Here is an 18,192-nt window from a genome sequence, read left to right on the forward strand (position 1 = left end):
GGGATTAGAATTTTTCGTAACCTATATGAACTTGGCTTTTCCGCTAAATTCAATATCCTGTAATTATCTTTTATTGAGAAATAATAAGAGTTGGTGAAGGCTGTGGATTTTCTTCTCCTTGAAGGTTTCCCAAGTAAAATTGTGTGTTGTTTCTTTTTTGTTGTTATTAAGCATGTACTCAATCAAAAAGAATATGTTCATTGCAGATATTTTTCTCATTTTCTTGTTTCAAATTTTTCCTTATATGTAAATGTTTAAACTATAAAGTATTTATAAAATATTATTTCACAATCTTTCGTTCTGAATTATTTGGTTCGCCAGGGAATGATATTTCTTTTTCTCCCCACTTTATTTTATTTCATAAAAGGAATAGGGAATAGGCAGTATTCTAGGGGTCGTTTGGTGCATGGTATAGGCTTAAATATCCCAGCACTAATTTTTTATACCGTGTTTGGTAGGAGGTATAAATTTATCCTGGGATAAATTTATACCTCCTACCAAAACACCTGACAAAATGAAGATAATCCCAAGGGTGGGATATCCCTTCTTATCTCACTTTATCCGGGATTATTTTTGTACCATCTTTTAGATGGTATAAAATAATCCCAAGAAATGAGATAAATTAGTCCCGAAATTATAATTCTGAGATAATTTTGGCTTACAACCAAACGACCACTAATAGTCCAATGTTCTTGACAAATAAAATAGGAGTTAGTACTGATTAACATCGAGATCCCAAAAGTCCAAAGTACGGATTTTAAGATGGAATAACTAATGGATGATAAGTAATTAGTTATTGAAGTGGTCCATAATTGTAGTGCGTATCTTTTTTTTTTTTTTAAGATTATATATACTGAAGATAATGTTTGTCTCAACTTTCACGTAGACGAAAGCATCATGAGCGGATCGAGTTGTTAAATTAAGAACTTGATTATCATAGAAAAAATATGACAGCTTGATTATAGTTAAACAATTTACCTCGTTAATGATAATTTAACCTCGTATTATTGATTCTTGTTTGCTTGATTATAGAGCCTATATATTCTATTTGACGATCCAACTTTGTGACCTTTAGAGCTCTTAAAAGATCTATCTGTTCTTATTTATTAAATTCAATTTTAAGAAAATATTACTTTTATGTCTGCGAAAATCAAAAGTAAGAAATTAATTTGCGATCTCTGCATGTTAAACAAAACATATATTAGATTTCCTATTAAATCTCAAAGTAATGAAGTATTTTTTATTTTATTTTTATATAAAAGAAATTCATTACATAGGGTGGTCCAGGAAAAAATAGGTAAAGAAATAGTTTTGCACCCACATGTAATATAATCAGCCGCAAAGTTTTTCTGCCATAGATTATTTATTCTCACAGTGAAACTTCACATTCAAGTAACAGTGGGGATGATATTTTTTTTTGGAAAATTGTCGTTGTTAAAACCAGATTAATGATAAAAACAAAGATTAGAAAGAGATCTTCCTGTAGCTTTGGACTAAAAAAAGATTAATGGGATACCAAAATCTTATACTAAGTAGTTTAATCCGGAATTAGGTTTGGAAGTTAGTTGAAGTGTTCCAACTTGAAGTGTTACAACTACCAACGATGGTTTGTGGTGGAGTGGTAAGTACTCCTTCAGACTTAATTAGAAGTCTCTATTTCAAGTCTCTCTCTAGATACGGAATAGCCTTTGTTAGGGAACGCGCACCCCCCCCCCCCCCAAAACCCCAAACACACACACACACACACACACAATGTGGGCCTTCCACACGCAAATTCGGATTTAGTCGAGCCCAATATGTGTACCGGACACTGGGTAGGAGACCAAAAAAAAAAATGTGCCACCATTAATTATTGGGGAATTTACACATTTGGCCACTCAGCCAACACTATTGATATCCGCTAGCCAATGTACCTAATATACATACATATTATGTTTATATTATACATTTGCCAACGTCTTTTTTGACTGGGTGGTTATATATATGTCAATTTTCTTTAATTATATTTATGGACAAGCTACTCGGAGCTTACTATAATTTAATTCAAATGTAAGATTAATACAATTTTAATTTAATAAATTCAATATTCCCAAGTTAAAATTTTAAAATCATCACAAAGAAGGCAAAGTTGTTAAATGGTCTTTTCCAATTTATGTGTTTTAATTTGATTTTGCAAGGAATTTAATACAATTAAGAATATTTTTTAATCTTATCGTCTTAAATTAAAAATGTGTATAATGTATCAAAATGTCATTTTAACCATGTCTGAAATATGCCATATAGGATGTTGGGTGTAAGAAAATTCAAAATATATTAAAAATGACATTCTTTTTTAAACATATTAAAAAGAAAAAGTAAGATAAACAAATTTGAAACCGGAAAATATTAGCTATTATTGTCTTGGTAGGGCCTAGCAATTATAAGCCTCTCACCATTCTGTGATCTGCATCTTTCACTGCCCCCTCTTGATTTAAGATATTCATTAACTAGATAAGCATAAATTAAACTTAATTCTACTTTATACATGTCAAATTGGAGGCCTATAACTCAAAAAGTCCTTTTGTTCCATTTTATTGAACTTAATAATGAATAAAGGTACACGCAAAAAGGAAAAGAATAAAATATTGATTAATGATTAATAAGCCAAAATGCCAATTGAGCTAACATGTAATTTGCTACGGGATAAAAGATGGTCTCATAAAGATTGAAGGTACTTTAAGATAAAACAGAAAGCTAGAAAATAAGTAACATTATCTTATCTTGAATCAAATAATTGAGAGGGGACATGTCCATACCATAGTAGTTGTATAAAGCTTTGTCTCATTATCATATGTAAAATAGTGACCCAAATAGACATGTTTAGTTGACAAATGTGCCACCAATTAGCGAATTAAGATTTTTTATTGTAATTTGACATTGCGAGTTCATTATAATACTTATTAATATTTTAGTAATTTCTCTCCGTATATCTATATATGTTTCATATCAAATATTGTGTTCCGTTGAACTCATAGGTAATAAGCAGTAAGCTCGATCCCCTATGTGTTAGCTAATTAAACGGGTAAGCATTTTATTTCACACTGTCGTTCATCTTCTTTCCCGTCCACTAGTACCCATATGTATAATTAAAATTATTATAAGCTCACCCTGCAAATGTGGGTGGTTGTGACTTGTGATGGAACCAAATCATGTTTACATTGAATTATTGATCTAAGCTTTGGAACAATAGTCTATCACCTTAAGTAGAGTCAACTTTAATCCTCAAGAAAGATAAGGGTTAGCTTTTCAAATAGTAGTCATCCAAACTTATAATTTTTTTTTACAATAATTATTAAACTATTTTTGAATTTTGATCACTTTCAAAGCATTTTTTTTAACGAGTTATTCTACAAAAATCACTAAGCTAATTTTGTCACTTTAAAATCATCCAATTCACGTGTTTTTTTGTTCTCTACAAAAGTCACTAATTTCTTTTTTCATTCTAAAACCACTAAACGTATAAGCTAAACTCATTATTTTATTTGAAATACTCTTAAATAATTTTTTAAAATATTTAATTAGTATTTGCAAATACTGAGCATGGCCTAATGATGAGAATTGAAATAGGATTAGGCATTCGGCCCCTTAATGCATTTATAAATTGTAAGGAAAATAAAGAATAACAAAGAAAATGAATTCTATAGGTTTCGCTAAGACAATTTCAAAAATTAGAAACTTATTCTTTTTCAGGTTGGTGCGAGTTCAAATTAAGCTATATATTGCCCGTAAAGAACTGTTTGGACGCACCCCTGGTCAAATATACAAATTAAACAAGACGATTGACTTGATCGAACCCATCTGTAGATGGGGGAAAGAGTTGCCGTAACTTGGCAAATCATATCCCGAGCAGTGAATTACATTACCAATTCTTTGATGGTTTTTTTAGCATGCAAATGAGTGTTTCTTTTAAATCCAATCTCAATCCTTTTCCATATTGAAGTGCCACCTTATGCCATTGGATGTTCTAGAGTTTACTGTGAAGTTAAAAGTGATATAGAAAGCCAAATTCGCCCCACTTTAACATAGAAATGGGGGAGTTCAAACTAATAAATAAAGCTACAGATTCTCTTATATGATGAATCATGCATAGTATATGACAAGCAAATATTCCGTTAGAGAAGACACTTTTCTATGGCATATATGTCACAACCATCCCATTTGAGTTTTGATATCTAATGTGTTAAATTTTGTACTAGGTCGCATGATTAAACTTGTCTCAACTCTCAACTATGACTACCAAACACACTGTAAAAATTAAAAAACACCGAGTTTTTTTTGGGGTTGATGCGGTGTGATTTATGAAGGAACGATTCGTTGTGGATAGGTATATACATACACACACTATATGTTAAATTTCATTTAACTTGTGTGTGTATATATATATATATATATATATATAACTCCCCCTTAATGATTGATAATCATGGATTGCAACTACAATAATGTCCTTGACATATACTTTTCTCGATGGGTCGTTGTGGTAAGATTCAAGCACATGGCATTTATCAGCTCTATCATCATGTCAGATTATTATGACCAGTTCATTTACAAATGTAAGATATTAAAATAAGGAGCACTTTTGATTTTTGATTTTAAAGTCTCCAATAAGAATCTCATTCAGATATTAAAACGGTTTGGTCGTATAGTGGAGTAGTACTTTTAACCGGCTTTCCGCCTTAGCTTTTCACATATAACACTCATGGGATACAGGAGAGGTGCAGGGTGCTTTTTGGCTATCCATTCACTTTTAGAAACCTCACTTCTTCACCAAATTTAGCGGTCCAAAACGGACTAAGCAACGTCGGTTTTATTAGTTAAAGCCCAGATTTATTAACAATTTAATTTGCTCGAAAGAAAAGAAAAAGTATTGATTATAACTGGCACTGAAGTTATCACTTTGAGTGCTCAATGTATGACTGCTGATTAAACCTAGATTCATTCTATTTTCTACTTGATTTCACGTTTTAGTTCGGTGCTATTTTATTTTTATTTGGTCGCTTGAGGGTTAGTGCTTGATAGAAAATAGGCATATATACGCAGCGGAAGCAAACAACCAAAATCATATTCTTACATGTAAATTAGACAAATATAATCAAATACGGGATTGTAACACTAACCTTTTGAAGCTGTTGCACAAGTCTTCAATAGCGTCCCGTACTTCTCCCGAGTCTACGATCTTCTAATGTGTATCCTGAACTTCTATGAACGAAATACTTGAGTGGCAAGTATTGCGGCTAAAGAATGAATCTCACTTACGGTTGAATGGCTTTCTTTAAATACACACGTTTTTAGGATAAACCCTAGCAAAAAACGTGTAGTCCTTTCCTTACCCACTAAGGATATTATTTTTCTTTTTATTTTCTTTGTTCTAGAATATTCAGGCACATCAGGGATCACAGATTTAATAACGAGGCTTCCTATTGCGGTATTAATTCGGAATATAAGTGAATTAATCCTACCACAATAAATTACAATTTATTCCACTAGAAAAGCGTAATTGCACTCCTCTCGTTTAATTTCGAAATCATTCATTAAAACTTATTTAACTCCCCATGTTAAGATTACGAGATACCAATCAAATAAATTAAATTACCGACAATTTAATTCATCGACCAATTTAATCCTTTATACTTCCGCTTAACTTATTTCATGTGACGGATACAAAATCCACCTGCAGGGTTTCCACATGAAAACTTATAAGCATCCATAAAGGGGTATCATCAATCTCAAGGTCGAGACATGAATCCTATCAACTAATTGTTATTTCACAAATGCACTTTGCCATTATCCTATTTACCAGGAATACATTAACTCGCAGTTGAGTCGTACCTTTTAATAAATCAAAATAATGAACGAAGCACATTGATCATAACAATCATATTAAGATTAAGAGTACAAGTACATTTAATGAGCTAGAGAGGTTGTTTTATATATTCAGTACAAAAACTCTTATCTCTACTTGGTCCGTTCAATACATACAAAATGTACTAGCATAAGAAGTTGGAACAAAAACCATTCCCATAATCAAGATAGATTATATTTTAATCTTATGCTACAATCATCAAGATACTTTGCCCAGTTTCATCTTTGATTGTGAACATTAACTTTATAACTTATAAGAACCGACAATTTAATCTTCTGCGCACGAGCTAAAACACCATACACCAAATCGTCTACTATATAAGTAAAGGGCACACATATGAATGAATGATCTATTTAAAATAATACTTTATTGAATTGAATAAATAAATAAATAATTGTTCCAAAAGGAATAAAACATAATACTATAATCAAACTGCATGGTTAATAGTATATCCTAACAACCCGAAGATTTATTGTCGTAGAATTTTTAAATTCAAGTCTTACCGCTACCCATTAACAAGAATATATCCACGTACTTGATCTAAGATAATCCAACGTAACACACCCACTAACTAAAATTATGGATCCACATTTATGCTTATAAGATGTTTTGCACAAGTTTGTGCGCTTTGAGATTAATGACAATTACTTACGTTTATAACTGTCACACTCAACCTAAATGTTCCGACTTTGAAGAAAAAATATGGTGCTCAGAAGTTTACATTAGAAAATACTTTATGGAGTGCAGCCCTTTCTTCTTTACCTAATTTAGAGAGGATGGAAAAGCATTGGATTTTCCACTAGACGAACACTTCTTTAGGACAAACACTTATTAGTCTCGAAAACTAATTTATCAAAATATACTTGTCATAGCCTAATCAAATTTTCCTTACTAATAAAATGGACTGGAGGGAGTATCTGGCAACGATTTGATTGGGGCAACATGAACAAGGGAGAAGAGGATAAACAAGACGAGATTTAACATGTGTTTACACCGGTGCTAGTCCTACGACAACAATTTTGTAGTCATCAAAGGTGCTAGAATCTTCATATATATTGAATTGAGCAATTTTGCGAGATTAATCATAAGACAAAAAATATATTCCATGAACGCGGTATACACAATATATTTTTCCTTTTTAGGAATAGAATATTGTGTAATTATCATGTGGAGTTATACGTGTCAAAGAAAGAAGACACGAGATCACGTAAAAGTAAAAAAAGAAGATACGTATGACTGGATAATACTATAAAATTCTCAGTTTGAACTCCAAAAAATTTGGAGAATCATCATGTCCTCGTCTTTCGATACTTTGAGAGGCTTTGAAATATGGAGTACTTAGGTTAACTTATAACGTGATTTACTTATACTAACTTCAACTCATCTATTTAAATATGTAATCATTTATTTATAAAAATAATTTTAGCACTTAAAATATTTTTTAGCGTTTAATTATCAGCTACTTTTGATGAACTGCCTCATACGAACCCTCACTACTTTCAACAAGAAAAAGCTATCTTTAAAACAACCCAATATTATACAAATCCATCCATTTCGTTTAGAAAAGTTAGTGGGAACTCTAGAATCACTAGCGTAAAATGCATTAAACAAATACATTACAAAGAAGGAGAAGAAAAGTAGTTGTATCAATTATAATATCAACTCCCAAAAGCAAAGCGACAAAAGAGTTACTTTGACCACACAATTCCCATGAAAACCTTAGCTTGTCTTAAATTAATAAATACTATTAGGATAATCCCATTGGCAAAATTACACGAAAGTAATCCAGAAAATCACGCGCCGTCGCTTCAATTTCTCCTATTTTTATTTATATACTATTCTATTTGAGAAAATTTAAGAGATAGAATTACTCAATGACTAAAAGAAAAAAAGTTTGAGGCTTCGACTATGTTCGGTATGGAGGAAAATATTTTGTTTGATAGGTCAAAAATATTTTATCTAAGAAAATTAATTTCCTAAAATAAAGAAAATGAATTTATTAGTGGAGTAGAGAAAATAAGTTTCATATACGTATAAATGACATTTTAAATCCGTTGTCTTTCCACATCCCAACTGCCACCCCTTAACCAACCAACCCCGGACTATCCCCTAAATTCCTAATTTTATACTCCCTTCGTCTCAAATTATCTCTCGTGATTGCTAACAATAGTTATCTCAAATTGTTTGTTGTTTTAATTAGAAGTTTAAGACGAAATTATTTATTTTTTCCCATTTCATACTTAATAGTTATTGTTTTTGAAGACTACAAACACCTCATATAATAAATATTTCTTAAAGCTTGTAAAAGAGAATCACTACAGATAATTTCATATAAAGGGAGTAGATTTCTTTTGTTAAAGGCAGTATTGATCTCTCAGTGCATTCGTACAAGAAAATTACCATTCAGATCGAGATCCCCAGTAGTCCAAAGTACGGATTATAAAGATGGAGCTAAAGTGATTCATAGTTGTAGTGCGTATCACTATTTAAGATTATACGCTGGAAGCAGTGTCTGTTTAAGGAAGACAAAAAACATAATGAGCGGATCAATGAGTTTATAATTACTATAATTGACAACTTGGTTATAATTAAGGATTTACTTCCTTAATCAAACCTAGGAAGAGGAAATCAAACCTCGTATATCAAACCTCGTATTCTTTAATCCTGATTCTCGTTTGCTTCACTAGAGACCCTAATTTTGTGGGATAAACTAACTTTGTGACCTTTAGAGCTCCCAAAGTATCAAATTATTGTTTAATCGGAACGTGTTTTGCGTTTTCGAGAATGAAAACCAAGAACTTCAATTCGAATGATCTTTGCAAATGAGTTAACAAAGCTAGTTTCTGTTAAAAGTAAAAATTAACTTATGGCTTTACAAAATTTAACAGTGACAAGTTAGACCTAAACTCATATTGGAAAAAATTATCTCGAAGGACCTACATCTGTGCAGACCTAGCAAGAAATAAAGTGAATAAAAAAATTCAAAGAAGTGATACAAACTAGTTGAGATTAAAACTTAATATGTCGATACACTCACATAAAGTCCAATATTTGCTAAGAATCTTTAGTTTTAATCTTGTTAAAATTTACATATCAATATATAAAAAAATGTGCTAGTAAATTCGACTATAAAGAACATAATTTACTGATTATTGGAACAAACAGGTTTCTAAAGGAAAATGGAAAGTCTTAATTCATATAACTGATCACAACTATAGCTTGAGATGCGTAATGTTACTGTAATAAATCTATTACTATCTAAATCAAATTTAGATCACTGCTAAATTTAATAAAGCTTTAATTTCAGATTAAATTTGTCTGAAAAAGAAAGATGAATTTGTAATATGACAATCATTAGCTGGAGGCTTTAATTTTAGGAATATACTCGATCGGAGCTACATCTAATTTGTGGAAGAATATTTATGAAGTTGTTTACAGAATAAATAAGAGAGAATCCTTTTCTTCTCTTTTTGTTTAATAATATAAAAAACAAATGGCATCTGGCACAGCTAGGAGGCCAAGTTTTATTCATTATCAAAAGAAAGCATAGTAGGGAAAGGGCAATTGATTTCTCCATTCAATATAGCATTATAAATGATTGGCATATTTTCTATTTTATTTTAATCAAAATTATACTCCTTATTTTTAGTCTTAGTCATGTTTGTGTTGCAAGCTTACATTCGACAGTATTTAAAACTCTCTAGTTCAAGTATCGTTAGAAACAGGCTCTGGAAATGCTCACATCTTTAAAGATCATGTGAATTGAAATAACATGGCATAAAAGTCTAGATAAAGGGTGTGTTTGGTAAATAATGAAAATATATTTTTCATTAAAAAAAACAAATCCTGAAAAATTGATCTTAAATGGAGTATAATTTACGCAAACATTATATTTTGTTATCTGTTAAGAAATAGAAAACATTGTCCAAAAGTATTTAAGTATAATTTAGACAAAAATAACAATATTTAGACAAAAACTACAAGGATAGAAGTGATGTGAGTGTGGTGGAGTGGATGAGGGGTAGGGGTGCTGGGTTGAGTGGGGGTTGCCGAGTTGAGGAGGGTTGGGTGTGGGGTTTGCACGGGGGATGGGGTGTGGACCGGTGTAGTGGGTTGGGGTGGAGGATAGAATCCAAGAGGTAGAGATATGCATGGGAGACAATCGGCGTTATTTATGAAATTTGTGTTTCTCAATTTCACAGTTATTTTATTTATTTTTAAAAACTTTTTAAAGAAAAAGTATATTTCAAAACATTTTAACTCATCTATTAAATATGAAAAACTTAAGAATACTAAAAAAAAAAAAAAATTATTCCTCCATATAAAAACATACTTAGAAAAATACCACATTTTGAGTCAAGTAGTACGTACTCACATTTTTAAAATGTTACGGTGACCAACAAAAGAAACCGAAAACATACGTATCGTATGTCTTAGTAAGGAAAGTAGGTTTTATGTTTATACTGAATCCGATCAAATTATATTTCACATAATTTAAAAATCATGTGAATTAAGAATTTAAGATAACGTGTCATAAAAGACTAAAGAGGCTTGATTGGAAAGAAGAAAACAGTCAAAATCCCACAACGTGAAAAGCCTTTTTACATGGATCGCTATTTCCAATAGTAGATTATTAAAGTCATGAAGTGACTAAATTGGAACCGCCCACTTTTGCCGCACATTCTATTGTCTGATGAGCCCACTTTATTTTAATTGTTCGTTAATTATTTCCACGTACGGACGGCTTATAAATTGACCCAAAAAAAAAAGGTAGAATAATCACCACAGCTGCCTTCCAAAATTACGTGATATGCTTAAACCAAAGGCTTATACTTTCTTGTGTCTCCTTCACGTGAAAATACTTTTAGTAAAAAAAAAAAAAAAATAGTACTTAAAAGAAGATAAAATTCTTCAATTTATCTTTTTGTTTTGATATTTCCTCTTGGTTGAACAAAAAGTTGATTAATAATAAGTTAAGGGTTAAAAACACACCTCAAGTATTATCTTTTTTTTGAGTTTTCTACCTGTATTATCAGGTATGAGAGTTTCCTACCTAAACTATCACTAACTTACAGAAAAAACACACCTTTCCTTTACCTATCGATTGTTCACTTTTACTTACCTACTGTTGCCATGCATTAGTTTGAAAAACACACCTCAACTATAGGTTGTTCACTTTTAATGAAGTGTGTTTTGCAAACTAGTTGGTGAAAGTTCAGATATAAAAAGTGAACAGCTGATAGTTGAAGTGTGTTCTGCAAACTAATTGGTGATAGTTTAGGAAGAAACTAAAAAAAAGATGATACTTGAAATGTGCTTTTTATGGATAAATGGTTATAGGATCATACTATTCACTTAGTGGTCGTTTGGCGCATGGCCAAAATTATCCCGGAATTATAATTTCGGGACTAATTTATTTCATATCTTGGGGACTATTTTATACCATCTAGGAGATGATATAAAATAGGCGATAAGTGGTATAAGAAGGTATATCCTTATACCATGGGATCATTTATCTTTTTGTTTGGTGATACAGCGTATAAATTTATCCTATACCTTCTACCAAACATGATACAAAAAATTATTCTTTGGGATATCCTAGCTTATACCATGCACCAAACGACCACTTATTAGATGGGGAAATAATGTCTCATTATCACATCGTAATCACAGTCTCATTGTCAAATCAAATAAAAGTAACGTGAAAATAAGTTAGATATTTATAAATAATAATATAAAATCTAGATTTTTAAATTCATAATAAAGTCAAATATACAGCTAAAAACGCAGTACGGGCAAATCAACAAATGTATATATATACTAACAAGATTAAAATCTATTCCCTGCGAATAAATATCACCTATATAATTTTGTGGTTCCATTATGTTCTATTTTGTTTTTAATTATCTCAATATGCCTTATCTTTGATCAACAGGACTCAGCTGTCAAATTAATTTCACAAGATATATTTTTCGAGTCATAAAACCAGTGTTTATTTTTTTGTGTTTGTGGGTGTAGAACAACTGACTGAATGCGTTATTATTTTCTGTCAAAAAATTATTGACTTTACAATACTTGTTCACATTCAAGGAGAAGCTAGCTAGTGGAGTGATATTTTATGGGAAATTGTCAATCCGGAAGGAATACAAACAAAGCTTATCAAGCAATTATCATGTTCCCTAAGCTAGAGATAAAAAAGATAAGGAAGAGATTACGATAACAAAATATTTGTAGTTTAATCTAGAGTTAGGTTTGGAAGTTGTTAAAGTTGTGGAGCCATTAATTATTAAAGGCCCAGCTATTTGAAGCGTACAATGATTTTTTTTTTTTTAAGCTTCGACGAGTTTAAAGTTTAAAAACAGAATGGTATTCCATCCAAAAAGAAATAAAGTGGCCATATGAAATCGTCAAAAATATGGAGGATTATTAAGGGAAAAGTGAGGGCCAAATGATTCGTTTCAATCTTGCTCTAATTTCTAAACAAGCAACGAAAGAATCTCGCAAACTTAATTAATAGATTTATCTTTGCAATTTATATCATCTTGAACTTTTCTTTGAATTATTATTTTTCATTTGTTAAATCTATTTGTCCAAATTAGTACTCATTGCAATGTGTTTTATTAGACATATGACATTCAATTGTAGTAAAAATATACTTACATTCGATGTTTACACTAAATCACATTTCTTATTATAATTGACATATGAAGGTCATAATATATGTTATTCATTTACTTTGATTAGTGATTAATGTGCATATACAAAACACATAATATATGTGTTCACGACTTCACGTCGCTAGAATAAGAGAGCGTAAATTTTCTATGTTCTTATCCTTTCTTTTGTTTGGAAAATTATCTGTCACTACAAAACGCATAATTAAGGGTAAGTGGATAGACTCTTATCGTGTTGGTACTTGGTAGGGCCTTGTACTTTTTAGCCTTTCATTATTTTGTGGTCTGCATCCATCTTTCCCAGCCCCATGATTTAAATATGTCCATTTATTTGATAGATTAACAAAAAAAAAATCTACTACTGTTTTTTACACATGTCAAATTTGTATCCCAGAAAGGTTATGTGAATAATAGTAACAAGAAAGGTTTTCGAAAATGTGAAGGCAAGTTCATCGCCATAGTTAATTGGAGATTAAAGGTAATAATTTGAACCCCATTATCATGACTTTAAAAATGATGGCCTTTATTAGCAAGTACTAATTTAATTGGATCTTCCTTCTCTCCCTAATATTTATGTAAAAAAAAAAAAGAAAAAAAAAAAGGAAAAGGTGATAGATTACCTGTACGATGCATTTTTCATACAATAACATATTTAAAAAGAGAAATGAATTTCTAAAAACTATCTGAAAATTTAAAGGTTGCTTAAATGCAATAAACTAGCTAACGTTTGTTCAAGGCTTGATTCTCATTAACGTTTAAAGGAAGACTATCGTGGCATAAAATGTTAAAATACTTACAATATCATGGTTAAATAGAAGTGATCATGGTGTAATCATACCACTGAATAAAAATAAAAGAATTGGACGATTAATGAGTGAAATTTCAAATAGGGGTAACATGTAAAGTAGGTAGGAGATAAAATGTGGTTGTTAATAAGGATTAAAGGTACTTTCATATAACAGAGGTAGCTCGAAATTAAGTATATTATCTTGAATAAATAATTCTTCATTCAAATAATTGTGAAAGGACATACCCATCCATAGTTGTATTGTTTGTACTAATAAAGCTTTCGAGATCTGTTATTTACAAAACTAAGGCATCTTGCTATATCGTACTTGATTAAATCTGATTAGTAGACAAGCTTGTCAGTTAATCAATCGGCTAAGCATTTCTTTTTCACGTGATCCTTTATTGTTTTTCCCATCCACTTGCGCCCATAATTTTGATAATTATAAGGTCACCGTACAACTTTGATAGTTGTGCAGGAAACTTATAATCATGTTAATACTGTTATCGCTTGGTTGGTGGACCTGCTAAATTGCTTCTCTGACATTTTAAAAACAAAAAACAAATCCATTCATGACTAGTCATAAACATTTACCAAAAAAGAAACAAATTAAAGGAGTCGAAAAAAAAAATTAATTGTGGAACATAATACAAGCTGGCGATTGGGGGAAAAAACTGCTTCTATCAAATACTAAAGTCGCATTGAAGTTTAACAAAACTAATTATAATTAACAAAAGTATTTTCTTAAAAATATCTTGCTCTAGGAAAAGGGAAGGGAAAGAGAGATATGAAAAAATGGTTGTGTATGAGACTTTAATCTGTACTGCTAGCCTATGTATTTTAATATTGCGTTATGAGTAGACTTGAAAAGAGCACAGACCTATACGAGAATATTAAGGTTTCAACCAAAAAGCCATCAAGCATAGGACAATCAAATGGTATGTTTAAGTTCCCCAGTGATTGAGGTATAATAATTCATTTTGTTTAAATTGGAAAGTTAAATGTAAAGCGGATATTACAAAATCAAAATTCAAATAAAGCAATAACACAAGAAGAAAACAGTCGTTATTTCTTATTCTAACATAATGCAAGAGAAGAAAATAGATACGTCAACTAAAAAGAATAAGAAGAACGGACAATTTAGCCTGATACTCTTTCCGTCAAAAAAAATATATATATATATATTTAATAACGATTTAACTTTAAACTTTCTATGTTATCTTTAATGAGATTATTTATAACTATGCAAATATCTATGACATGTTTAACATTAGAAACATGATGTCTATCCGTAGATTTTCTTTCATTTAATGGTTATTTGCATTTGTGTACATTTTTCATATTAAATGACTTGGCATCAAATATTATGGATATGAGAAGCTGGAAAACAGAACTTAGGCCACAAGTCAAACAAACTTCCGTTTCTTTCCTGATTGTCACATTTAAGTAGAAGAGTCCCAACTTCTAAATTCTGAAATATCTAAATTTTAAAAATACACATTCGTTGTCCCAACTAGGATGTATGATGTTTAGAATATGAGGATCAATACATTTAATTATCGACATGATCTTAAAATATTTATCTTTTCAACTCTATTAAAATAAATTTTATGAAAACCACACAAATAGTAATATCTGAACTAATGTAAAAAATTTAAGAATATTATAGTAAAACAAAAAAATTGGCTCTGCAAAAAGTGATAATGCCAAACAGATTAAGACACAGGGAGGTGGAAAAAAAAACAACTTAACATTATGTAATTAAATAGACACGTTGTCTAATTTCACACAAATTATTAGTAATAGTCCTACTATTTCTGTTTATAATTTAAAGTGAGATTTGTTACCTTCATCCCTCAAATATCGACAAATTCTTATCCTGGTCCTTGACATTTTTTATTAAGCATGTTTACCTTCAATTAACTAAAATGTACACTTTGATCCCTTTGCTTGTAAATCTTCACAACTTATCGAATTTTTAGCTATTATACTTTAATTTACGCATGTATTATGTTAAGTTTTTACTGTTACTTATCATACCTGAAGGTAATATAATTTTAAAAATAATATAGATATAAAATATTCCACATTAAATTAACCATAAACAGATTTTCTAATATTTAATCAATGGAGGGTTAATGCTTAATCATACATTATAAGGACTAAAACTAAGATTTATGAGTAGTTGAGAGATGAAAGTGCTATTATTCCAAAAATAAAAGCAACCTGAAAACAAAAATATCTGGGAGAGGACGGGTCTAAAACCCGGATCTATATGGTTGACCCGAAACGAGTTGAGACTTTAAACAGACAAAGGTGAGAGAGAAGAAGAATCGGATAAACCGTCCGTCATATGGTGGCCACGTTGTTGTCTCAAATCATAAAGTTACACTTAGCCACATGAACTTTTCTTAATTACCTATCACACCTGTCTCCTACTCAGTACTCTCTCTCTCTCTATATATTTTCTTATCTCCATTCTCCACACGCCTCTATTCGGTGCCATTTATCTACATATATATATATGCATAGTCTTCTCCGTTGTTCTCAAATTCGTATAATAATTCGTTGATTTTGCGATGTCGAGTTGCTGTTCGCAGTCTGGAACTAACGGCCACAACTCCTTCACCTGCACCGGCGAGTCTTTGCCGGACGCCGACGTGAGTGGCGGCGGTGAGATCATGTTGTTTGGTGTGAGGATGAAGGTGGACCCCATGAGAAAGAGTGTGAGTTTGAACAATCTGTCTCAGTACGAGCTGCCCAATGATAGCAACAGCGGAAATAACAATGAGTCCTCTAAAGTGGTTGATGAGAGCTACGCCTCTGCCGATGACGCTGTTGCTAACCACTCGGGCATCGGCCGTGAACGTAAGCGAGGTCAGATCTCTGATTATCTTGCTCTCTTTTCCGATCATATCTACTTCACAATTGTTAGATTATTTTTCTCTCTTTTCTGTAATCATTTCTCTTTGCCAATGGATTGTTCTAGTATAAGTCAACGTGTTAATAGTCTCTATACCCTTTTGGATTTCTATTATTTGCTAGTGTCCTTACACATTTCCTTTTGATTCTTAATCCGTATGTCTTTCTTGATGTTATCCAGCACCTCCCATTTCTTTGCCCCTGAGAAAAATATATTTTCGTTCAAGCTTCTTTTAGATTGTTTTCTTTCTCTCTCACGCTTTGAAATTATTGTGGTGAACCTGCTTTCTAGTACTCCCTGGATTTGAACTGTTATTTATTTTTGATTAAGTTGGCTGTGTTTTGGATTTAATTTTAGGAGTTCCATGGACGGAGGAAGAGCACAAGCTATTCCTTTTGGGATTGCAGAAAGTGGGAAAAGGAGACTGGAGAGGAATCTCTAGAAATTTCGTCAAGACTCGCACACCCACACAGGTTGCAAGCCATGCTCAGAAATACTTCCTCCGGCGAACTAACCTCAATCGCCGTCGCCGCCGTTCTAGCCTCTTTGATATCACCACTGACTCGGTATTTCATTCAATCTCAAATTAAATTGCCTGCCTATTAACTCCCTCCGTCCTAATTTATGTTATACAGTTCGGATTTTTATTTTGACTTTGAATTTGAACATACAATCTCTAATTCTAAGTGTTTTGAAAAATTAATTTACATATTTATAAACGGCATAAAAAGTACTATAAGTTACGATAATTAACGATTTAAAGGGTATAAGAATAAATCGCACTCAAAGATTTTCTTGTTTATTCTTAAAATCTGAACTGAATCACTTAAATTGGAACGATGAGTAATCGAAGGTGTCTTTGGTGATTTAGAGTTTAGTTCCTAAGATTTGCTTCTGTGACAAACAGGTATCTGTATTGCCAACAGAAGAAAACAAAAATCTGCAAGAACACCCTATTCCACCAGCTCTGGCACCAACATCATTGCCTCTTATAGAAACTTCCAAAATCAATGCATTTCATGTGACATCTTTGCCAGTAAATTTTGGGAAGCCAATAGAAACTCCAATCCTTGGGCAAGGAGATCAAAGCTATAACGGTTCATCTTTATTCATCCGGTCGGTGCCTGTTGTTCCACTGTCAAATTCATCAAGAATAAGTGACTTTAACTTGAATCAGAGCTCAACAATGGATGCATCTTCCTTGTCGTTGACATTGTCCTTGTCACTAGATCAAAGCCACTCATCACCATCATCATCTACTAGGCACTCAGGATTTCAAGTGATGTCAAATTTTAGTAATGGAGAGAGCATTATCAGTGTGGCATGACACACAAGAATCTTTATTATATTAAAATAATAACTAAAAGCTAGAAAAAAAGAAGAAGTAAAAACATAGAAAAATGCAAATGGGAGAGATGAGGTACTTATAATTATATTAATTATTGTAAGGAGAGATGGGGTACTTAGTGGACTTTGATGTATGGTCCTTTTGTTTTTGTACATGCCTTACTGTACCTGTTGTATGTCTTTACTCATATTATTATGTTAGTGTCTTCTTTATTTGTTTTTGTTTAATTGTTTTTAGTTGGGGAAGAAAAATTAACAGTGAATAATAACATTGGACCTTGTGCTTGTTGCTAATATCAATTGGCGGAGAGTATAGTGGTCTCCACTACTATCTAGCCAGTATCTCAGTGGTTCCATAATGTGAAAATATATCAAGTGGGTACTTGTTGAATGGTAGCAATGTTGGATTTCCATTAAAGGGCAGAATCCATAAATCTTGTTGGTTCCTCATTCATTGTAGTGGCAATAAACGACTGGTAGGACCATTGAATGTCCCGCTCACATGATGTGTTATCCGAAGTCCTGTTGAGTGGGTCACGATATCTTGTTGATGTGGATT

At 31.7% G+C, this 18,192-nt stretch overlaps 1 protein-coding gene across 1 annotated transcript; it reads left to right on the plus strand.

Moving 5' to 3' along the window:
• The first annotated feature begins 15,825 nt into the window (after positions 1–15,825).
• On the plus strand, positions 15,826–17,846 carry LOC132055875 (transcription factor MYB1R1-like). Its single transcript, XM_059447880.1, has 3 exons — positions 15,826–16,240; positions 16,644–16,852; positions 17,194–17,846. Exons 1-3 carry the CDS (start codon positions 15,943–15,945, stop codon positions 17,611–17,613), a joined length of 927 nt encoding a protein of 308 aa, XP_059303863.1. The 5' UTR covers positions 15,826–15,942; the 3' UTR covers positions 17,614–17,846.
• Positions 17,847–18,192: the final 346 nt, after the last annotated feature.

Source organism: Lycium ferocissimum, chromosome 5 (genome assembly GCF_029784015.1).
Source record: "Lycium ferocissimum isolate CSIRO_LF1 chromosome 5, AGI_CSIRO_Lferr_CH_V1, whole genome shotgun sequence".
Classification (NCBI taxonomy): Eukaryota; Viridiplantae; Streptophyta; class Magnoliopsida; order Solanales; family Solanaceae; genus Lycium; species Lycium ferocissimum.

What these genes read in the sequence shown, in the direction of transcription:
- LOC132055875 (XM_059447880.1), top strand. Translation starts at nt 15,943, where the DNA reads ATGTCGAGTTGCTGTTCGCAGTCTGGAACTAACGGCCACAACTCCTTC. An exon ending in CGGCCGTGAACGTAAGCGAG is followed by an intron (nt 16,241 to 16,643) that starts GTCAGATCTCTG and finishes ATTTAATTTTAG; the next exon opens with GAGTTCCATGGACGGAGGAA. An exon ending in TTGATATCACCACTGACTCG is followed by an intron (nt 16,853 to 17,193) that starts GTATTTCATTCA and finishes TGTGACAAACAG; the next exon opens with GTATCTGTATTGCCAACAGA.